We start from the raw sequence: 24,830 nt of genomic DNA on the forward strand, positions 1-24,830 counted from the left end.
TATGGCAAGCATCCTCAGAGGTAATGAGGTCTGTTTTCCTAGTTCCAACAGACCTCATTACCTCTGAGGATGCTTGCCATAGATGCAGGCGAAACGTCAGGAGAAAAATTGCCTCCAGAACATGGCCATATAGCCCGGAAAAACCTACAACAACCCACAGTTCATCTTCAGTTCAAGTAGTATGGCCAGCATAGTGATAATACTTCCTTTCTTTTTTTCTTGTTTTCTGAGAAGTTCTGCAACATCAGTACACATTCAGCAGATAGTTTCTACTTGAGTGACAGAAATCAGATCCAAAAATATACAAATATGCGCCACCTTGATGTTGGGATGCCAGGGAACTGGATGCAAGACTGTTCTGAGCTGACAGGAGTCAGATATAAACATTTAAAATGTAAGTGTGAAACATGTAGGCATCACAGATGTATGTATGTTTTAAACTACTTGATCTACTACTATAATGCAAAGCTAAACCTCTGCCCTGCAAGAAATGCACACATGTAACCAAGCAATTGGCTCACTCAAAAGAATGAAATATTCCCAGAAGAGAAGTACGGCCATAGGTAAGGACACCCACCTTCCTTCCAGCATTTTTCCTCAGGCTCATACTTCTGTTCGTGGCATCTTGCATTCCTATCTACATTTTCCAAGCAACAATGCCTTCCCATTTTACAAATCCCTCTGGGTTTTTATTAAAAATGAAACAAAAGTTTGCTATCCGTTGTGCACTTTATCGCCCAGTCTCTATCTTTGAGTGCAACCTCCTGAAAGTGAAATATACATTCCCAACCTTATCCCCACTGAGGCGAACCTACGCTTCATACAATCTGGAAATGCTGCTACTAATTACACTAGATAGAAAAGCTATTACAGATAAGGCTGGTTTTTATAAGTAATGATTAAAGAGATAACAGAGCTCAAAGGACTCATTCACTACTATGGCATGGAATGGACTCAATTTTAGCAAGTATATGTGCTATGCAGCAAGTACATCAGGAATTCCATTTTTTTCTTGCAATTAAACTATAAACTAGATTTCATTAGGGTCTGGAAAGGATGGAAAAAAGTATTAAAGTGATCATGATTGGACAGCATTTAAACCATTTCTCAACTCAAGATTTTGCTCTAGCAAAATGTAACAGTAATTGTTTTCACAGCACAGATAATCCAGCATACCGTTTGTTTGCCAATCTCTGAAGATTTTCACTACTCTCAAGATAAGCACGACAGTGTTGCTCATTAAAGAATGGCAAAAAATAAAATAAAATCATGTGATAGCTGAACTGTTGAGCCGATTCCCACCCTCGTATCACTCGGAATTTCTGGCCACAGGGCAACTAAATATTTTGTGACAGCAGCAAATTAATTCACTAAGGCAATTTTTCAGCAGGAAGAATGAAACAAAATTGAGTCTTGTAATTAAGTACCCATAGCTTAATTTTATGTAGAGAGGTGCTTAATATCTATCTTTTTTTTTCCCTTGATATCTTGACTTCTCCTTGATAACGAGACTCATGACTTTTGGCAACATATTTTAAAATGACACAAATGAAAAAATGATAAATATTTCAATAAAAGGATGAATATAAAAGTTATTTTAAAAAACGAATAATAATAAAATTCATTAAAACACTATACAAACCATAAAAACCAGTAACACACCACATTAAAAGCCTATCTCAGTTAGTTTCTAAAAGAATGATGGTAAAAGAAATGTTTTAATTTCCCTTCTGCTTGTGCGAGAGAGTTTCAAAGTCTTGGAGCAGCCATTGAGGAGGCCTTTTCCCTTGTCCCAGCAAATGTGCCTTAAAAAGTGAGCCTGAAAAGAGCCTCTCCAGAAGATAGGACGTACAGTATTACCGGCCCAGCTTACCTGTCCAAATGGTTCTTCCCCTATGAACCATCTCGGAAAGGCTCTGCTCTCTGTCCCGCCTCCTTCACAAGTGCAGTTGGTGGGCATGAGACAGGGCCTTCTCTGGGATGGTCCCTCAGCTATGGAACTCCCTCTCCAGTGAAATCAGATCAGCACCCTCCTCCTTGGCTTTCAGAAAGAAAGTGAAGACATGGCTTTGAGACCAAGCCTTTGGTCAGTAAAGTAATGCAGTGCTTAAAATGGATATGGAATATGTGCAATTTACAACTGGAATGGCTCTGGATTACGATTTCGGACTATGTGGTATTTTAAATATTCTTGTTAAGATGTTTTAATTCTATGATTTTAATGTAACTGCTTATTTTAATTGATTTTTTGTTTTGTTTTATATAGCATTGAATTGTTGCCTATCTGTAAGGCTGCTCTGAGTCCCCTTCGGGGTGAGAAGGGTGGGATATAAATATGGTAAATAAATAAATAAGCCTAGAATTCAAGCTGTGCAGGCTAAATTTGACACAGCACAGAAAGATACAGCTCAGGATCTATGCCTGCACAGAAAAATGTTCATAGACAAGAAAAGAGAAGACAAATATAAGAAAAATCAGATTTAAAATATTTAGTGTTTAGTAAAAAAGTGAAAGATGTATGATATAGCACAACAACAACAACAATGTCTTGGTGTCTTGGCTTTTAGGCTTGTTCTGGGATTGTCTGGGGTGCCGATTCAGAAAATTGAATTAAATAGACTACATCAGCTAAGGTTATAATGATTTCTACAGGTGAGCAGATATATGGCATATGTTCATATAAGAAAAAAAAAACTACAGCTGATAGAAGAAACCTGGTGCCATTTTTGAAATCAACAGGTCAAATATATCCAGAAACAGCGCTAACATCTGAGGCACCAAAATGTGTGTTAGCCAGTGTAATTATGTCAAGATAAGCAATGAAGGTGTCTGTGTAGATGGGCCCCAAAATATAAAGTCTTACAAAATGGAGGGTTGGTTTTACCAGATTAAAAGAGCACAACTTGAGCTAAAGATGGCATGGATATTTATGGTAAACGTAAATGTAGATCTTAATAATTATCATTTTGTGAGATTTATGGAAGAACATCAGGAAAGGACAGAAGACTACTACACTATCTGGCTAAAGGAGCAGATTTGTTCTATAGACAAAGAACACAACATTATCAACAATAGAGGACTGCATATTAAAACTGTGTAATTTTGCAGAAATGGATAAACTCTCTGCTTTGATTAGAGAAAAATCATCAATGACATTTTTAAAGAATTGGAACCCTTGACTTTTTCCAAACAGACTTGAAAATTTTGGGATTTGGACTTAGTAGTATTGGGTTATCAGAAGTGTAAAAAATAATTTTAAACAGTGATGTTAAGATTATATTATATGTATTTCTAACCACCAAAAGTCAGAAGTCATTTTTCTATTGTTATCTATTGGTATTTCTTTCTACATGTCAAGTGTGTTTTCTATTTCTGGTCTCTCTCCCTTTTCTCCCCTTCTTTCCATTATATCTTTTTCCTCTTTTTCCTCTTTTTCCTGTGTATTTGATGAAAACTGTTTACCAAAGACAATAAAAATAATAAAATCTGCAATTTTGGCCCAGGTTTAAGCACAACACAGATGCAATAACATTGTTTACTAACAGAGTTGTTAAAATTTTGGAAAGGCATACTACAGCAACTATAGCAAATGTAGGTAACAGTTTGATACCTACATTTCTCAGGGCTTCTTTTAATTTCCAAACGGGATTTATTTCCCATTTTACACTGAGAGAAAAGGAGAGGCTATAGTGAACAAAGACCCATGGCCTGCTGAGGTTTCTATCGTGAGTTTTTGCTTATTCTTCAAATGTTAAAATAGGGCTGAACTAATTGTAGAAGCGTAAAATGCACTCCCTTTCCGAAGACTGATTTCCCACAAGTTAACACTATGCACATTGTATGGTGCTTTTAATGGATTTCTGTTTTATAGGGGGATCCTTAAGAAAGTTAAATGTGCTGCAGAACAGAAAACCAAACAATGGGAACTTTTAACACTTTGCTCTTCTGTTTTTTTCCCATACACTGACAATATATCTCTGAGAAAATTTGTACAAATGGTCAGCATGTTCTAGGTGTTAAAAAGGTTATGAAATAAAAAAGAGGATAGACTATGATCCTCTGTTGCGCCAGCTCCAATGGCGGTCAGTTTGTTACTGGGCACAATTTAAAGTGCTGGCTTTAGCCTATAAAGCCCTAAATGGTTCCAGCCCAGCTTACCTGTCTGAATGTATCTCTCCTTATGAACCAGCTAGGGATTTAAGATCTTCTGGGGAGGCCCTGCTCTCGATCCCACCTTTGTCGCAGGCGCGCCTGGTGGGGAGAGACAGGGCCTTCTCAGTGGTGGCCCCTCAGCTATGGAACTCCCTCCCTAGGGATATTAGATCGGCCCCCTCCCTCCAGACATTCTGAAAAAAAGTAAAAACCTTGCTCTTTGAATAAGCCTTTGGAAACACAGTGTAATAGATGAATATGGACCAGGAAAGAGTGAACATGGCACAGTGTAAAGGATGAATCAGTCAGGCGAGGGTGTTTTAAGTATCTTTGCCACCAAAAATATAAAGGACCTATCAGGAAGGGGATGTTTATTTCTGCTGCCACCTTTTGTATTCAGGACCCTTGCTTTATTTATATTGAGGCTTAGAGATGAGAGTGAGCCTTTGCACAAGATGAAATAATAACTGTTCATTGATTTGTCTCCTTTGAGGTACATAAGCATGATGGTTTCAAGAATACACACACACACACACACAGTAGATGCTTGGTGGTTACAATGATAGTTATTGATTATTCTCTTATGAAGATGTTACTTTAAAAATAGTTTCTGTGTGACTTTCGTTTATGTATTCCTACAGCCTTTCCTTCATAAAAGGCTTTCATCATATTACTCCTAAAAACTGATTTCTAGAAAGAAAGAAAAACCTATACTCCTTAACTGGATGCTGAAATCCTCACTACTCTGCACTTAAAAACCTCTCTATGACTAACTGTTCTCTCCCGGCTCCTTGATACCAGCTAACTGCCCTAGCTAACCCAGCTAACCGAAAAAGAATGTTCAATTAGCCATTCTTGACTCCGCCCATCTCTCGTACCTCAGCACCTGCTTATTTGCATCTGGCCAATCAGGCTGCTCCAATGTAAATAGCTCCTCCTCTGGCTCTGCTGCACGATGAGAGCCACAAAAGGTCTGCCTAACTTCCTGGTTTTACAAAATGGCTGCTCACAGACTAACCCTTCGGGGTAAATCACACACCAATTTTTCCAGGTAAGTCAGATCCGTCACACACGGCTTAGACATATAATCCCCAGGAAGTCACTGGTGATTATATGTTTTAATGATTTTTACATGGTTTTTATAATGTGTACTAAATGTTTTCAAACGTGTTTTATGACTATTGTGACACTGAATTGAGCCAACTTGGAAGCCGCCTTGAGTCACCTTCGGGCTGAGAAAGGCGGCAAAGAAATACTGCAAATAAATAAATAAATCACTTCAAAGGGAAAAAACGTTTCATACTTCCCTCATTAGAATATTTGGTGGTCCATCCTTTCCCTTTTAACCCTCTTCCTTCGTTTCTCTCTCTCGCTCTTCCTCCCTCTCTCTGTGGGATGTTGAGGGGGGCTTCTGCATTTTATCATTTTGGGGGGATATGGCATTAAATTGCCTATTTGAAACTTTTCCTCAGTTTGTCTCAACTGTATGCGTATATTATTCAAACTGTAAATTTTGGATCTTTTTAAAATAGACTGAAATCTCGCCTCTCCCTCCTCATCCCATTCCCCTATGACTAAAACCCAAGCTATATCTGGAGAAAAGGCTGCAGTGGAAAGTCAACTCATAAAAGTTAAAAACTTGACCATCTTGCTAAAATGGGACTTTATAGCAAAGGCAGAAAGCTGGCAGATGTCTTTTTGTTCAAGTGCATTTTTATGTCTGCGCATTCAAAATAAAATCACAGAAGGTCATATATAAACATCAGATAACATAAGCAAATATCTGAAATGTTGAATCCACATGGCTCTCCAGCCGTAACAAGGAAACATCTGTCAATGCAAAGAACAGGTCAGGATTATCAATTTCAAGCACATTCAACAATTCCAGGGCAGACAGTCTCCCCCTTCCTTATTCCATTTCTTTCCTCTAATTTCATAAAATCAACTCTATCTCACTTGAAAGAATTTATGCTTCTTTTGTTTGGGCTCATTTCTCACCCTCTTCAATCATGTTTTGTGTGTTTTCTTAAGTAATCATTCCCACCAGAAAAGTAATATTTCAGAATGTTATTGCCCAGTATGACATAAAGAGAAATGATCATAGCAGAGCGCACTAGTTTACATTGAAGATTATTTCACTGTATTCCAACAATTTCCAAATTGTGCTTTAAAACAACCTGTCATTGCTAGATAGAATGAATGAGTTTCCAGTAAGTGTTCACATACTAAAATGTAAGTTTAGCGTTGCATCTATATGCATACACATTACAGAAACTTGATCAGATTTATTTCTTTAAGAAAAATGAGGTATAAAAGATGCTGCAAACTGTAGATACTTTCCAATCCAGTTACGACTTAGTCCCTGGAATACAAAAAGCTAGCTTGTTGTGTAGCACATTGATAAAAAAGATTATAATATTTAGTCATGTCAATAAACTCCAAGCAAGGGTATATGTTAGCTATATTTCTTAACAATTGTGTTACTTTTCATGCTGATTCCTAATCAAACCTCAGTGTAAGAAAACTTGCTTGAAAATGCTCTTCCCTGATACACAGAGATAGTTGTCTCTTGCAAAAAGGCGATGAGGCATTTCACAGAGATTTTCAGGTGGACTGGGAAACAGTTTTTACATTTTTGGAGGACAGACTTGTCATATACAGGCAGTCCCTGAGTTACAAACATCCGACTTACAAACAACTCATAGTTACAAATGGGGGAAGTGAGAGAAATCTTCCCCTTGGAAGGGAAATTCACTCTTGGAGGGGAAAGGTGTCTCCACTGAAGCTTTATCATCAATCCTTGTTTCCACTTTACAATTGTCAAATACAATTATCACAGGGACAGAAAGTGACGTGGAATCTTCTGAACAGGGCCACAGACGGCAAACAGACACCACAGGAGTGTTAATCCTTCTCTCTCTCTCTCTCTCTCTCTCTCTATATATATATATATATATATATATATATATATACATATATATATATATATGGCTGGAGTTACACTTAAAAATGTACCTGTTCTGACTCAGATAATGAATTCAACTTAAGAAGAAACTTAGGGACTGCCTAAAATGGTAGATATGCTAGTGCAGCGTTTCTCAACCTGGGAATCGGGACCCCTGAGGGGGTCAGGGGGGATTTCAAACGGGTCACCAAATTCCAGCAGAAAACATATATTTTTGATGGTCTTAGGGAACCCCTTTGATAGCGAAGGCTGAAGATCTTGCTGCCTGTTCTTTTCTTTTTTGGAAGAATCCACCCACCAAAAGCCCTCCTCTGCTGTGATTGGCTGGCCTCTCAGCCAAGGGGAGGGCTGTTTCTGAATTTCCAAGCAGGGAGGGGAGAGCAGGCATGTTTGGCGCTTGGCAGTGTGGTCCTCATATGCGAGAGAGTGTGCGAGGCTGAAGGGAGGCTCGTGCCAGCAAGTTCCTTCAAGGCATGGAGGCTCTGTGTGGCAACTTTGGCCCAATTCCACCATTGGTGGGATTCAGAACGCTCTTTGATTGTAGGTGAACTATAAATCCGAGCAACTGCAACTCCCAAATGTCAAGGTCTATTTTCTCCAAACTCCACCAGTTCTCACATTTGGGGCATATTGAGTATTTGTTCCAAGTTTGATCGAGACCTATCATTGGTTGAGTCCATACTGCTCTCTGGATGTTGGTCAACTACAACTCTAAAACTCAAGGTCTATGCCCACCAAACCCTTCCAGTATTTTCTGTTGGTCATGGGAGTTCTGTGTGCCAAGTTTGGTTCAATTCCATCATTGGTGAAGTTCAGAATGCTCTTTGATGGTAAGTAAACTATAAATCCCAAGAACTACAACTCCCAAATGACAAAATCAATCCCTCACAACCCCACCAGTATTCAAATTTGGATGTATTGGGCCAAATTGTGCCAAATTTGGTCCAGTGAATTAAAATACATCCCACACATCAGATATTTACATCACAATTCATAACATTAGCAAAATGAAAGTTATGAAGTAGCAACGGCAATAATTTTATGGTTGGAGGTCACCACAACGTGACGAACTGTATTAAGGGGTTACGGCATTAGGAAGGTTGAGAAACACTGTGCTAGTGCTACTGGAAGAGTATTGTTACAGTGTTTACATTTTTTAAAAGCTTAAAAGTGACATTTACACTGGAAGGGAATGGATTATTCTGATTATATTCATTGTAACCTGAAGTTTAAATTAATATGTTTTATATTGTTTTTATTTAATTTGTATATTTATGCTTTGTATTGTGGGCACCATGCTGTGCTGGTTGTTAGCCATCCTGAGTCCCTCTGCGGAGACTGAAATAGGATGGGGTACAAATGTCCTAAACAAACAAACAAATAAATATGGCATTACAGCACTGAGCCCTTTACCAAATTGAAGATGAAATGTCCTGCTGGTGATTGCATTACTTCTGCCCTTCCATGTTCCTTGTTTGAGCATCCAAGGGAAGGAAACAACTGCATGAATTTTTGGAAAGCCATTTGCCATGCTGCCAAAAGTGAAGCTATGCACAAGATCAGAGTGATGTATTCCTTCCCTGACAGCTTGGTGCGTGAGAAGGACAGAAGAGAGAGATAGTAAGAGGAAGAAAGAAAGTGGGTAGTAGAACAAGAAAAGAGAGCCAGCATAGTGTAGCAGTTTGTGTGTTGAACTATAACTCTTGAGATCAGGATTTGAATCCCCACTCAGCTATAGAAACCTACTGAATGACCTTGAGCAAACCGTATTCTCTCCGTCTCAGCCATCCCTCTCTGAACACTCTTGCCAAGTAATCTGCATGGTAGAGTCACCACTTTGTTGGAAATTATTTGAAAGCACACAAGCACAAGAAAACAATGAACCCTAAGGAGGTAGCTTTTATGGTCCTGCCAACCTTTTGATTTTGATTTAGTCACATTTTCCGTGGTGGGAAAAATATTGCCCACCATTCTAACATCTTGGAAATTCAAAGAATGAAAAGGAAGGTGGTTTTTAAACATAATGCAAAAAACCAGAAATTGTCCGGAAAAGAAGAATAAAGTGCTCAAGGAGTTGGACTGTTGTCCTTACAAGAAAAGACAAATAAATGCATGATAATCATGTGAATCCTCCATGTTAAGAGACACCTTACTTCTGAAGCTACCAGCTGAGGACAGGCAATATGTTATTTTTATGCCTTCCCTGGAAGCTTCTTGAAGACCTGCTTTCCTTGGAAACTGAGAACTGGCCTAAATAGGCTTTCCTCTAAGAGTACTCTGACATTCCTGTATTCTTAAAACGAGTAATAGCCAGGATAATAAAAAATGTCATTCTACTTGAACCATTTGCATGGCCTGGAGAAGACTATATTTCTGTCACTACAAGATCAACAGAACAAGTGAGTTACAGGAATGACATGTCTAAGCTAGCACGCTTACGGCTGTCAGGATACTTTGATTATTAACAGAAATTTCCCCTGCTGTTTCAAATGTGAGCCTCCCCTTACAAAAGACTGTGCCTTGTGCCAAACCGTTCGATGTGGGAAAATGGGAACTGGGATGAGACCAACTAATCACATTCTTCAACTTTTCACCTACAGCAAGATTTGTAGCAGCCTTTCCTCCAGAGATGAAAGATTGATTATTACAGTGCAGGCCAGCCAAGGCCAAGTTTACAGTGACTTCTCAAGGATTGAAAAGAGAAGCTCATGTGCAATTTCCAAAAGCAGAAGTCTTACTTATTTGACAGTAAAGGCCTCCTCACCTTTGAATCTTAATCCGGTAGGATACTGTGTCCAAGTCATGATTAATCACTGTTACAACTTCATCAAAACCACAAAAGACTTTTTAAAATTAGTTTCAGAGGTGGTTATGAATTATGTGACTTTAAAGTTAATTGATAATTATCATTAGTATACGTTTTGGTGAATATAATTGCAGTTTATAACATATGCAAAATGATTGGTGCATTTTAAGAATTCAATGATCTGGTTCAATACGGAACTACTCAAGAGTTCAGTTTATACTGGCCATAGATAGCAGTTTTCATATAAGGTCTTTGAAATCTTTAATGGCAATATATTTGTTTGAAGCAAAAGATTCTTCTAAAGGCAAATACTGAAGAGTGAAGACATCTGTAGTTTTTATGAGTCAGGATTGTACATCCTTTCTAATTGAGAAAAGACAAAGGGTGGAATATTAAGTCAAACATGATGATTTCCAGTGGGAATTAATTTTTTGGATCTCAAGAGTTCAGTGAACATTCATTTCTTTGCATCTGCAAGTGCGGCCAGTCCCTTTCAGAGCAATTTAACACTTCATCACTTTGGTGGTGTCACAACTTGGAAATGATTCATAAATGAAGGCAGCAAATTGAAACTGCCAGTCCACGTGAAATTTCAGTGGTGTCTGGAGACCAAAAGCTGTAATGTTTACAGCTCCTTCAGCTAACAATGGAATTTTAGATACGATGAATGATGTATCTTAGTATAACCATACACTAAAAAGAACTGTTTGAGAATTTAGCTGTTGCTGCCATCTTTTGACAAAGCCTCTGTTAACTAGTCTTTAGGGAATTTAGCCTTCTCAGATGGAAAGTCAATCCTGGAATTGACTACCAAAACTACCGGTGTATATTCTTCTCCCAGTCAGGTTCCTTTTAGCCATGGCAAGTGCTTTCTCCCCTCCTACCCAAGACCAAGGAAAAGTTCAAGAGGATCATTATAAATATGTCCCTTCTGAAGAATTTTTGGCAATACAGACATCACAACATTTATTTCTTCCAAATAGTCTAACAAATGAAAGTTGAAGACTACACAGGACCATTGCTTTCTGAGACTGTCAAATAAAAGAAGTTATCCTCATAACTGGAGACAAGTAAATATGTGACTATGGTTAAGACAGTTACCCAAATTATTTACAGCTAAACCTCAAACCATTAGCCACCATGATCAGATAAAACGAATAGGGCATACAAGGTTTTACTGTGAATATCATGCAATCATGGAGGCCAACTCCCAATCAGTCTGACTAAATAAAAAGAATCAAGAAAATAAAGGAAAATCAACAACATTAAACTGTGGTGCCGAGTAGGGTAGGAGGAGGCGAGATCGGCTGCCACATGGTACCATTATGGATGGGAATTTGTGTTGGCTGGGCCCTTGCCGTTACGGGCACCCAAATAAACCGAAGAAGCCAGATTGGTTGAAGGAAATGGCTAAAAACTGATCCAGGCTCAAGCCCATTAGGTATCCAACCTCGCCTGAGTATACATTTCCAATGGGACCAATCATAAAAGCATAAAGAAATGTATTTTCCAACAAATAGCATTACAAAATACATGCTTGCACATTTAATAAATAGTTGTCTTGACTAAGCCACACTCTTTTGGCCCTGACTCACACTCTAAGCCTCAGAAAAACATTCAGACAATCTCATTTTAAATAAATTATTACGGTAAATGGTTGGTTTGAGCAAGTCAGTCTTTTAATCTTGTGCTACATTTTCTCAACCTCAGTGGAAATTCTTTTCAACACCTCTCCTTTTAAAATAAATTTTAATACATTGATTGCTTCCTTGACTGATGAATAAGTGCTGGTCATTGCCTTCTGAGCTGCGTTTCTTTGGCTCATGTTGGGTCTTTTTATGGCCTAACTACCTAAATGGCATCAGATCTGTCCTTTTCTTGCAAGTCACAATCTCACAAACTCTCAATGTTTTTGGCTCCTTGTAGGTCTCATGCTGCAATAAGGCTATTTAAATAGTTAAAGCCATGTCTTGGATCAATCATGGATCACAATGGAGATTGCAGCCAAAAAATGAGAAGAAGACTAGGACTGGGAAGGACAGCTATGAAAGAACAAGACAAGATTCTGAAATGCAAAGATATTCAACTGAAAGTTAGAACTGTATGTACCATTATGCTTCCCATCACTTTGCACAGTTGTGAGAGTTGAGCAGTAAAAAAACTGACAAAAAGAAAATCAATTATTTTGAGATATGGTGCTGGATATAATTTTGGGAGACACTGTGTAATGCCAAAAAGACAAATAAATCCAAGCAAATCAAACCTGAACTCTCCCCAGAAGTCAAGATGACTAAATTGAGCCTGTCATGATTTGGCATGACTCCTAGGAAAGACATTAAGACAATAATGCTTGGAAAGGTAGAAGGCAAAAGGAAGAGAGGAATATTACATACCAGATGGATGGACTCAATCAAAAAGGCCATGGCCCTAAGTCTGCAGGGTATCTTGGAGGACTCTCATTTATAGAGTTGTCATGAATTAAAGTCATCCTGAGGACAGTTAACACACACACACACACACACACACGATCAGATAATGTGGTATGTTCCAAGAAATGCCATTGTTTTGTAACAGTGATGTTGTGAATCTATCCATAATTTCTTTCAGATGTCTTCACAGTTTATTTGGAACACCTATCATCGCTGAAAATTAAATTGTCTGTTTCCCCCTAAAGGCACTGAGTCTCAATCACACTATTGTACTATTGCATTACACTATTGCATTATAATAATATATTGTTTCCAATATTACAATCAGTATCATTAATTAAAGTGATAATAGATCACAGCTCAAGCCCAACCCAGTCCAGCCCAGAGCTACATGTTCTCACTGAATTAAAAACAAATTCTAATCCATGAGCTCTGATGTGGAATAAAAGTAGCAGTTCTGATCATTTCTAAGTGAAGAAAAGAAAACTGCTTTTTGATTAAGGCTTTTGGGCTAGAATGAAGCATAAAAAGAACATCCCCTCAAAAGTAATATGGGAATGTTGGCCAAATCCCCTAAAAAGTAAAAATTGGGAAGTAATTTACAAACCTTCATTCTAGCTCTTGTTAATATTTTTTTGCTTTTATTGAAGGTTTTTGTAGATTTTAGTTTTTTTTATTTTAAAACAGTATCTGTGGCAACAACAAAATCCAGTGTCACATCAAGGACTGCAGCCATGTGGCCAAATAGCTAGGTTAATGGGCCCACTTACTATTTAAAATGTAGGATGGTTTAATACACGAAAAATATGCTGACACGTTGCCAAATATATTTCCATAAAATCTTATGCTTCACAGCCAATACATTCTATGCACACATGTCCACCAGATTTTCCAGAGTCTTTACTGAATAAAAATAGGCCAATGAGCATGACTAAAAATATGCACTGTAAAACTATTTATTATATTGTCATAGCACAAAAGCAAACCCTGAATTTGATTTTATATCTCAAATTTACAATTCAAAGCACAATTTAAAAAATATTGGCAAGAAAACACATATATTGTATACTTTTTTTGAAATGGGGAGGGGGAGTAGATTCAGTTATAGAAAGTTACTTAGGTGATCCCTCGTTGTCTGAGTAGGATTGTCTTCCAAGATCAGTGTACTGGGGGTGGGTCCGTAGGTGACTATGGAGCCCAATTCTTGATCTGCATCTTCTCCCACGGTGAGGGCATTGGTTTCCAGGTGGAAGGCGGTCCCGGTCGAGGTTGGCTTGACACACCTTCCTCTTGGCACGTTTCTCTCTTTCGCCCTCCATTCGTGCCTCTTCAAATTCTACAGCACTGCTGGGCACAGCTGACCTCCAGTTAGAGTGCTCAAGGGCCAGGGCTTCCCAGTTCTCAGTGTCTATGCCAGAGTTTTTAAGGTTGGCTTTGAGCCCATCTTTAAATCTCTTTTCCTGTCCACCAACATTCAGTTTTCCGTTCTTGAGTTTGGAGTAGAGCAACTGCTTTGAGAAATGGTGGTCGGGCATCCAGACAACATGGCTGGTCCAGCAGAGTTGGTGGCGGAGGACCATTGCTTCAATGCTGGTGGTCTTTGCTTCTTCCAGCACGCTGACATTTGTCTGTTTGTCTTCCCAAGAGATTTGCAGGATTTTTTTGAGGCAATGCTGATGGAATCATTCTAGGAGTTGCATGTGACGTCTGTAGACAGTCCACGTCTCACAGGCATAGAGCAGGGTTGGGAGGACAGTAGTTTTATAAACAAGCACCTTGGTATCCCTATGGATGTCCCGGTCCTCAAACACTCTTTGCTTCATTTGGAAAAATGCTGCACTCGCAGAGCTCAGGCGGTGTTGTATTTCAGTGTCAATGTTGACTTTTGTGGAGAGGTGGCTGCCACGGAAATGATCAACATTTTCTAATGTTACACCATTAAGCTGTATTTCTGGCATTGGAGAGGGATTGGTTGGTGACTGCTGGAAGAGCACTTTGGTTTTCTCGATGTTCAAGGACAGGCCGAGCTTCTCGTATGCTTCTGTGAAGGTGTTTAGCGTGGCTTGTAGGTCTTCTTCCGAATGCACAGAGACAACATTGTCATCAGCATATTGGAGTTTTATAACAGATGTTGTTGTAACCTTGGTTTTGGCTTTCAGTCTGCTGAGGTTAAACAGCTTGCCATCTGTCCGATAGATGATTTCCACTCTGGTGGGAAGCTTCCCATCAACAAGATGAAGGATCATAGCAATGAAGATGGAAAATAAAGTTGAGGCAATAACACATTCCTGTTTGACATCTGATTCCACCTTAAATGGGTCATTTTGAGAGCAATTGCTGTCCAAGACTGCTGCCATCATGTCATCATGGAGGAGCTGCAGGATGTTCACAAATTTGTTAGGGAACGCAATTTTTTTGGAGGATGGTCCAGAGAGCACTGCAATTCACTGTCAAATGCTTTTGCAATGTCAATGGAGGCCATGTACAGAGGTTGATTTTGTTCCCTGCATTTTTCTTGGAGTTGTCGTGCAGTGAAGAAAGTTACATCCGAGGCTTGCCATATGAATAGTCTCCGTCATTGTCTACTCTCATTAATAGGAAAATGTAAGACCTGTTGGCTATCCATTTGTCTGGGTGCTTTGCCAACCAGGGTCCAAAGATCTGGAATTGTCAGACCCCGGTGATTAAGAAGCATACTGTAGCCATGCCCAATTGACACAGCAAGAACCATGGAAGCTCTGGTTTATCAGCTGCAAGCAATGTGCAATATGCATATATTTTGATAGCTTTCATGAGTTGTACATGGTGAGTGTACAGAATCTGTGAATAGACAGATTATTTTTTTCTGTAATCATCATAGTTTTTTTTTATGACAAATGGTGAAATATGCTTCTCTCTGTGTGTTTCAATGTGACTACATGATGTGTGCACATTCAAGTCAACCACTGACTTATGCTAGCCCCACTAATTTCATATGGTTGTCATAGGCATGGAATACAGAGAGGTTGTTTGCCATTGGTAAGTATAGATCAAAGTTGAATCAAGATCTTTTCAAAGATAGTCTTACACAACATTTGCCAAGTATCAATCCATAACTTTCAATCAGGTGATTAACCTACATGCAGTCTAAAAGGGAACAATCCAGGAATTTTTATGACCTTCTCTTTTTTCTCCTCATAACTTGGGTAGGAATCATTGTTGTTTCCCATATGAAGTGGTTACCATATCAGAAACCATGGTGAGACAAAAAGTGTTGTGAGGGCATTTGTAAGACATGTGATGATGATTTGGAACTTGAAAAGGAAAAAGATGGATGCTTCCATGAAGACCTGAATAGTCACTGCTGTTAGTGCTGTATCCCAACCCCCATCTTCACAGTCAACCTGCCTTAAAGAGGTGATCCATTGACTCATCCAAGTTGGTGTTAAACAGTTCCTCTCTATGAAAGGTGAAGTCCTGGATCAGACATCTGCTGTCCTCCAAGAGTCCTGCAGAGCAACAGTAAAGGGCAGCTGCCTCTAAAATTATCTTGGCCACACAATCCATGGAATGACAGGTCAATTGAATTTGATGTGTTGCTAGAGAATGAGTCTCTGGCAGAAAGAGGAGAGCCACATTAAAATGTCCTTTGGGAAGATGGGGGGATGAGTAAGAATATCTTACACCAGAAGGATCTTTGGTAGGCTGACATACAGACTCACAAATTAATCACCAAGAATTGTAGATGAGAAAAACCATCTTCCAAAAACATCCAACTGTCTGCCCTCTTTGTGAGCTGACACAGAGTGCACCTTACACTCCTGGATTGTGATGTTCTCACCACTATAGAATTTGAGATGAAGACAAAATTGCTTTGCGGGCAATTACGGAAGCACAGTGGGAGAAGTTGCTCGGGAGTTGATAATTTGGAAAACTGGGTTTGACGCTATAACAAGGTAAGTGTGGCATCTAGCCTAAGGGATCTGGTCACCATGAGAACAATATTGTCTTCAACATATCTTCAACATAGTCTAGTAATTGTCCCAGTAATTCCTGTATGATTGTCTTGGGGATACATATGAGCTTTTCCCTCTGAAAGGAAGATCTCTTCCTCCTTGGTGATGTAGGTGGAGGGCTATGCCTGGGCAAATCCCAATATGCAGGAAAGGCTTCAGCGTGGGACGCATATTGGGATTTGCCCAGGCATAGCTATTCTGATGAAAAAAATTGCACAGACTGAGGAAAATGTAAGCACAGCAGCTGGTACTAAAAGTACTGTTGAGGACACAACCAGTGTCAGCACAGGTACATTTTTAAAAAATGTACAGTGAGATCTGTCATGGGTTCCAATAAATACTGAAACATGTTTGGTCTTGTTCAAAAATCCAAAAACCTGACAGGGGCCCCTTCCACACAGCTGAATAAAATCCCACATTTTCTGCTTTGACCTGGAATTATGGCAATATGGATTCTGATAACCCAGTTCAAAGCAGATATTGTGGGATTTTCTGCCTTGTTATTCTGGGTTATATGGCTGTGTGGAAGAGCCCTGGGACTAAATAGAGGGCAGGATATATGGCACCGGGATTGTGGCGCAGCTAGCTGAGTGTCAGCTGCATTAAGATCACTCTGACCAAAAGATCATGAGTTCGAAGCCAGCCCGGGTTGGAGTGGGTTTCCAACTAATTGTGCGTAGCCTGTTGTCGACCTTTGCAACCCGAAAGACAGTTGCATCTGTCAAGTAGGAAAATTAGGTACCACCTTAAAGTGTGGGGAGGCTAAATTAACTGATTTATGAGGCCATAAAGAAGACTCCAGCAAAGCAATCCAGCGGGGAAGCATGCGGGGAATGCGGAAGTGCCTCATCAGCATCGCAGATGGACGATGAAAGCGACAGCTCCCCTGGCAGCCAGAAAAAATTAAATAGCCTCTGTGTATGTCTGTATATATTTGTATGTCAAAAATTGGCAATTGAATGTTTGTCATATATGTGTACACTGTAATCCGCCGAGTCCCCTGCAGGGTGAAAAGGGCAGAATATAAAAGCTGTAAATAAATAAATAAATAAATAAATCAATAAATATGTTTCACTCCTTACTCTTGCCTTTCTGTGGAAAATCAGCTGAAGTAATAGTTCTGATTTGGACTAGGGATTTAAAACCCAGAGATACTTGGCAATAATGAAGAACCATCCTAGGCTCTAAATATGCTGTTCATGTGCCCTTGTGTCCTCCGAAAATAAATAACAGACTCTGTGAACCAAAACAAGGAAAGAGAGTGCACCTGAACTGCCACTCTAGCTCCTACATGCCACACTCTGTGGAAGAATTAATTCAGACAGTTCCCACTATGGAGCTTTACCTTGGGAATAATTTCATAGCTCCGGGTTGTGTCATAAGGACAAACAGTGGGTGGATACTAGGTTCAATGCAGAGAAGTGTGTGACTGTGCCTTCCAGCTAATTACATGAAAATTACAGATGCAGGCTTTGTGAAAACCTGTAATGAATACAACTTAACATTACTAATATAGGTTTAAAAAACATAGCTTAAGGAGTGTCGAAAGGGAGATGGTTTTTGGTTTTTCCCTCCAGGTTTCCGGTTCGTCTCGGCTGCCTTGTGCACTGGGTTGTTCCCAGGGCCAGTAGCTGGGATTCCTGCCTTGGAGGATGAGGGAATGCCATTTTCCCAGACTCCCAGCGCCAAGGCAGGTGCAAGGAGAGGAACTGCAGCAACTTGCACGCAGCAATTAAAGAAACTGCCTGAAACAAATGAAACTAAAAGCAGTGCTTAAATGTTACATAAACTGCCTCCCACAAAAGATTCTCACTGGTTAATTTCTGTCTTCACATGAAGTACAAGTTCATAGCCAGTGGCAATGTCAATGCATCATAAGGCTCAAGGAGTGTCAGACCTGGGCTCCAAATCCTGATGAAAAAGATTTTTTTTATTTAAAAGAGGCAGTGTTCCCTTACTGAAAGAATCTCCCTAGTTCCCCTGACCCCACATTATTAAATGTGGGTTTTGTTCAAGCCATTCAAAATTTAATAAAAATCCACCAGAAACTTTTCATTAGAATTCTTTCTGTTTTGTGCCATGTCACCTTTTCTAGTAAAACTGTTAACATACCAGACTGTTGGCATTTCTTTCTCCCTTTCGTACTCTGTACATTTAACTGAAAGAAGCCACATAACTGTTTGGACAAAGAGTATTTTCTGACCACGAGCAGTTGTACATGGCATGTAGGAAAAGGAGAAATACAAGTGTAGAGAGGGCAAGAGGTACAACAATTGCCAGTATAATAAAAGAATAAACAAACCACACCAAGATAACTCAAATGATATAGTGTATTGTGGGAAGATGAGCCAAATATGTAGTACAATTAAATAAACATTATAAAGCTATGCAATTTATCCAGGTATAGTGTTATACGTACAGTACAACACTGGTATCCATGGGGGAATACACCAAGACCCTCCATTTTTTTCAATTAATTGAACTGTACTTTGAGCCTCTGAGACGACACACAAAGCCATGCAGGGCTCTCAGTACAATTCAATAAATAGAAAAATCAGAAATCAAATATGTGTTAAGTCATGCATACATTTTAAACATATTAATGATTAAGAATGCCTATAATTGGAAAATATACCTAATACAGAAACCGTGTGCAAAATGTGTGCAGAATGAAAAGTGAGCAAATGCATGTGTTAGAGAAGATATATAGTGAAAATGATGATAAATTTCTCAAGTAAGAAGGAAATACTAGCTCTTTCTTGAGTGAAGGCTGTCATAGGAAGGTTGGTATTATGCATAGCAACTCAAAAAAAATTGAGACAAGGAGTCTAATCCAAATGCATACACATGTTTTTTCTCATATCTTCAAGTGACAACATAAAAACATCTGTAAACAGATTGCTAGATCTTTTATAACCAAATTGTTCCTATCACTACGTCATTTGGATCCTAGGATCAGAGAGAATACACCACTTAATCACACCTCCCTTGCTTTTAGACGGCGAGGCTGTGGCCGCTTCCTCCTTTTGCCTTCAGGTAATCTCTTCTGTAGGGTAAATTAGTTGTGGGAATTACCCAGGGGCAGAAACACAACAATTATTTCCAACATTTAAATGTCACCATACTGCAGAACTAACTTCTATTAGCCAATCAGACATGAATCTCCTTTTCTCCCCCACCCTTGTAATGGGAGTGGCAAAATTAGTGGATGCTACTGAGTTTCTGCCTGCAGGGCATGTAGGGCCCCTGACAAAACTGTGATCGGCTCTCACCAATGATTGTTGGAAAGATTAGCTGACACACCTCTGTTTAAACAAGCCATGCTCTTTAGTTTCATGACGACTGACTTCTTAAGCCCTAGGTACTAAAAGACACAACTTTGCCTTAACTGTGTTTTCAGACAAATTAAACATCTATATTGCTGTACAACAGTCTCAGTGTGCATGTATCTCTATGTATCTCTGGGTAAATATCTGATTTCTTGTCATACTTAATAGCTAATATGCTAAACATTCTAAGGTACCAGATCCTGACTCATTTTGGAAGCTAAGCAATGCCAGCCCAGTTTAGTACTTATATGAGAGACAGTCAATGAGTACTATATGCTGTAAACTATATTTCAGGGGAAAGAACTGACAAAACTATCTATGAGTAACCCTGTCTAAGAAAACTCTATGAAAGTAATGGGGACACCGTAAGTGAGCAGGTGACTTGCACATACACATATATGCACCAAGAGGGAAAAGTCCATATGTCATCCTAATTCTCCACAAAGCAATTTAATTTTGTTTGTGGAAGATGCACAGTAGTCGGTGGTTTCAAGTTCCTATTAAGAAGGAAAGAAGCAGCTTATCACGAATGGCCATGTGAATTGGCTTGAGGAGAAGTAAAAGAAAATCTGGTTGTGAGACACATGCCTTGATTGCATCCCATTTGGACTCTGTGTGGGAATGCCTTTAGAAAATGTTTGGAAACTTCAGTGGGTTCCAAATGCTACAGCCAGAACACTGATCGTGACCATTTATATGGCACATATAATTCCCTTTCAATTTGTTTCCAGGCACAAGTCAAAGTACTGCTCATGCCCTATATAAAGCCATGTATGGCAAGGATCCAAACTATCTGAAGGCCAGTACAAACCTGCAAGAGCTCTAAGATCTACAAAGGAAGGTTCACTCTCTTACTTCTGCCATCATCAAAGGTTTGTTTGGTGATGATACAAGTGAGAGCATTCCCCGTGGCTTCTGAATATGTTTTATTTAATTCAGTGTTTTTTGAAGCTGTCCTAGATTCCACTTTGGAATAAAAGTGACTTACAATTGGAATAAATAAACATACAAACAAGGTTACAGCTTTTTCTTATCTGTTAAAGAGTCTGATGCAGAATCCCCTCACAAGGTTCCTAGGCAAAATATGCCTGGCCTTATGAGGAAAGGCAAATAAGAAATAAAATTATTATTATTGTTATTATTATTATTGGGTTAATATGAGTTATTATTATTATTATTCTTTGCCTTGAAATCAACTATAGGATTAAAACTTCAAATATAAAAGCTGGAAGATCAAATGTTTTGTCTCATTCTTGGCACTTATATGATTGATATTGATATGGCCTATTTTAAACTCACAGTCATGGCCACGTTTATTGAGTACTTTATTTAATTTAGAAGGGGTTTTATATGCTGTTTTATGTATGAGGTTTTATTTAAATTGTCAATGTTATTGATTTTATTGTATCTTGTGTATTGTACTGCAGTATCATGTATTTTTGTAAGCCGTTCCGAGCTCCTTTTGGGAGATGGTGACGGGATATAAATAAAGTTTTATTTAATATTTATTTATTTCAACAATGGCATTTCTAAGCCTAGGGTTTTATTAGCAAGGTTTGCCAGTGACCTTCTCCTTGGCTGAGAGAAGTCAACCTGTCCAATGTTATCTAGTGAATTTCCATGGGAAGAGGGATGTCATCTAGAGTCCAAGGGCGCTTCCATATATGGCTTAAACCTACTTGTGAGCGGGTTTAAGTCCTCATGAGTGTCCAAAAGAAGTGGGCTTTTCCAGGGGTTGTCTCCATTCCAGCGCAGTAAATACTGTGCTGGAATAGGGCCATCCTAAAAAAGCTCTCCCAAAAGCCTTAAAATAAAATAAAAACCAGGTCACCAGGAGACTGCTCCAGCAGCCCTCCTGGTGCATAAAAATGACACAGCAGGAGGTGAAAAGGAGCAATTCCCACCCGCTTCCTGGCATGTCATTTTAACATGCTGGAGAAGACTTATGGTAATTGGGGAAGTTTTTCTTCATTTTAAAGGCTTTGGGGGGTTGTGGAGGGGGTGGGAGCCCTCTTTGTCAGGTTCATGGGGCCCGAAGAAGCGAATTGGGTTATGGGGACAGTCTACAGGACTGCTTCTGCACAGGGCCCATACCCCATTAGAACCAGGCCTTTCAGGAAGGTCTGGATCTAATGGGGTATCTAAATAATTTGGGACAAAGCAGTATTTACCTGCCTTCTCTCAAATTATTCCTCTTTTACCTGGGGCATCATTTGGATAAATTGATACCTGAGGCATCGTTTGGTAAAAATCTGACAGGGACTGCATTTTGAGTCCTGTCTGGAATGACCTGAGTCTAGTAAATGACCACAGTTTCTTCACAAACATAGATACACAAGAAAAAAGTTACCAGTGCATCAACTAATGTAGCTTGAATTGTTTTATAATATTCTCAGTCAGACACCACCAGGCATAGTTAAAATCAACAGAAACAATTTAAAACCATGGCTCAGAAAAGGAGCCATAAGTACATGTGCACAGCAGATCTCAGAAAGATTTTCCTCAATAGTGAAAATTTTAGTTTAAAGATAACTACGTATGGTTTTCCGTGTGGCATCCTACAAAGTTGTTCTGTGTTACCAGCTGACCTTTTAAATTACTGAACCCAGAGTTCTCTGAAAACTTCCTTCTTCGGGGACTCTGTTCCACATTTCACACATGGCAAGATAGATTACGCACAAGAACTCTCCCATTTGCACCCAACCTATGTGTTTATTAAGTGTATGCAAACAGAGAGAGATAGTGTGAGAAGCCTCCAGTTTTTTCTACACATTTCTCTTTCCACATTCTCTGAGTATGTTGTAACGCAGGGAAAGGGAATGTCTATGCCACACAACCTTGCAAAATGAAATCAGTAACAGTTTGCTGTTAGTTCAAAACAAATGTTCTTCCAAAAATATGTTTTCCCACAGCAGCTAGCAATCCTTCTCCAAAAAAGCTTGATACAGCAATATAGAGGTATGATTTTTTTCAAAAACTGTTCAAATGTACAAGAACATCATTCTATTTCCTCAATATTAAAGGGGGATACATTTTACAAGGTGCATTTAAAAAGATAGACCTGTTTTGAAATGGCTATATCTCTGCAACCATGAACCGTCCATGAATGAAACTCTTATCCCTTGAAAGGCTGAGGCATAGAGTTTCAAAGGATTGCCACTAGATGTTTCTCTCAGTGCACAAACAGCCCCAAGCCTCAGTCATTTGCAAGATGGCAACCTCACAATGTAAAGACTAAATACAATTGTCTCTACTGGGAGAGCAGATGTGGCCCCCACCATAGGTGGCTTATATGGCTCGGCTTATACTCAAGTATAGGCGGTACTAAATATATACCACATATCAACACAAATATAATATATTTTCATGAGAGTAATTGCCCCAATAATTACCAAACAACACCCCCAGGCTAATTCATACAAAACATGCCTTACTCTAGAACTGAATGAGTAGCTGCCTGTGGGTGGTAACGATAGAGAAGAAGGCACTGGTCAACTCGATAAACTCCACCACCTTTCCGAAGGTGTTCATAAAAGAACAGCAAATCTTCTGGAGTACCCTGTAGCAGAGAATAATTTATTCAAATCAGGAGTTTAAATTAAAATGTTTGAAACCAAAATACCACTGTGCAATTATATACAGAAATGAAAATGATGGCTTAAATGTCACCATTTTAAAAGCACCTGTACAAAATTTGAAATTTGTTCCTGAAAGTGAGATTCAAACATATTAAGTGCATAAGCTTTTCCTCGCTTTTGTTTAAAGTGCTAGCTTGGCTTGGTTGTTTTCTGTTTCAAAACTTACAGGTTTACTGGTTTGATATATAGGGTTTGTTTGTTTTTTTATTTTTATGTTCTTACATTTAGGAAAACTAGGTCACTGTTATGTGGTTTTGAATCTTTATGCATATTCTTGCACTGTATATGACTGAAGCCAGATGTTCTTATGGATGAATCAGACTGGATTTTTTTGAAAAATATGGGAAATAAATTCCAACAACATTCAAAAATATTATTTATTTGCAATAAATCTGGACACTGCTGCCTCCCATCTAAACTGCAGAATTGTTCTCTTGGCTGAGGATTAAATAAAGCTGAACATAGCACAATGAAGGAGATAATACTTGTGGGAGTAACACACCAAAGAGGTACTGACATCCTGCTGTTTCTAAATACAGGGTTTAGCTAACAAGGAAGAAGGAAAGAAGATAAGACAATGAATTTGAAATCTCCTCATCTTTTCATCTTCCACAGAAATACTACCAAAGGATAAACAAGGCTTGGACCAAGCTTGTTTTTACAAACATTGCTGTGATTGTGTGCCTTCAAGTCCCCTTGACTTGGGTGACCCTAGGCCAAGATTTGTTCAGAATGGGTTTGCTTTAGCCAACCCCTGATTATGAAAAAATGTAACTTGTCCAAGGTCATGCCTGTGTTTCGACATAGTGGAGATTTTAACTCTGGTCTCCCGAGTTGTAGTCTTAACACTTAAACCAACACACATTGCTGGCTATTTTGCCTTATTCCTAAAACAATAGAGAAAATATTGTGACAAATGGATTAAGCATACAAATACAAGAGTTGTTACTGGAATGCTGAGTAGAGGGTAGATCACAGCCCAAGAAAAAACAATTCTTGATGTCTTGGTTTTTAGGCCCGTTCCTGGGATTATTTGAGGCACTGATTCAGAAAATTACATTGTTTAGGCTGCATCAGCTCTAGTTTCTTAGATATGGTTTTTATGGTTTTCTATAAGCGAGCAGTGAGCAACTGGTAGATGGCATATGTTCTGTTTCTCAAAAACTAGCTCTGATAGGGGAAAACTGATGTCATTTTTGGAACCAGCAGGTCAAATATACCCAGACACAAAGCTAACACTTGAGGCACCAGAATGTGTGTTGGCCCGTGTTATGAAGCAAGGGAGGTAGAATATGGCTGTGGGAGGATAACAATTGCAATCTTACTCATGTTAAACCATATTAGAGTATTTTGCCAAACTAATACAGATCTGTCTATTTTAGCCTTCCTCAACCTGGTGGCATTTAAATATATTGGACTGCAATTCTCCTCACCCTTTCTTATCAATCAAGCAGAGCTGTCATACTTGTAGTCCAGTGGTTTTCAATATGGGGTCCCCAGATGTTTTGGCCTTCAA

At 39.0% G+C, this 24,830-nt stretch overlaps 1 protein-coding gene across 5 annotated transcripts in view; it reads right to left on the reverse strand.

Annotated features, from left to right (window-relative positions):
• B3GNTL1 (UDP-GlcNAc:betaGal beta-1,3-N-acetylglucosaminyltransferase like 1) overlaps window positions 1–24,830 on the reverse strand; it is a 216,208-nt gene that overhangs the window by 30,098 nt on the left and 161,280 nt on the right. For all 5 annotated transcript variants that reach the window (XM_060764529.2, XM_060764530.2, XM_060764528.2 and 2 more), the window contains one exon: window positions 23,111–23,235. In XM_060764529.2, the coding sequence (XP_060620512.2) occupies window positions 23,111–23,235 (125 nt within the window). The remainder of the gene's footprint in view (window positions 1–23,110; window positions 23,236–24,830) is intronic.

This window comes from Anolis sagrei, chromosome 2 (assembly GCF_037176765.1).
Source record: "Anolis sagrei isolate rAnoSag1 chromosome 2, rAnoSag1.mat, whole genome shotgun sequence".
NCBI classification, from domain to species: domain Eukaryota; kingdom Metazoa; phylum Chordata; class Lepidosauria; order Squamata; family Dactyloidae; genus Anolis; species Anolis sagrei.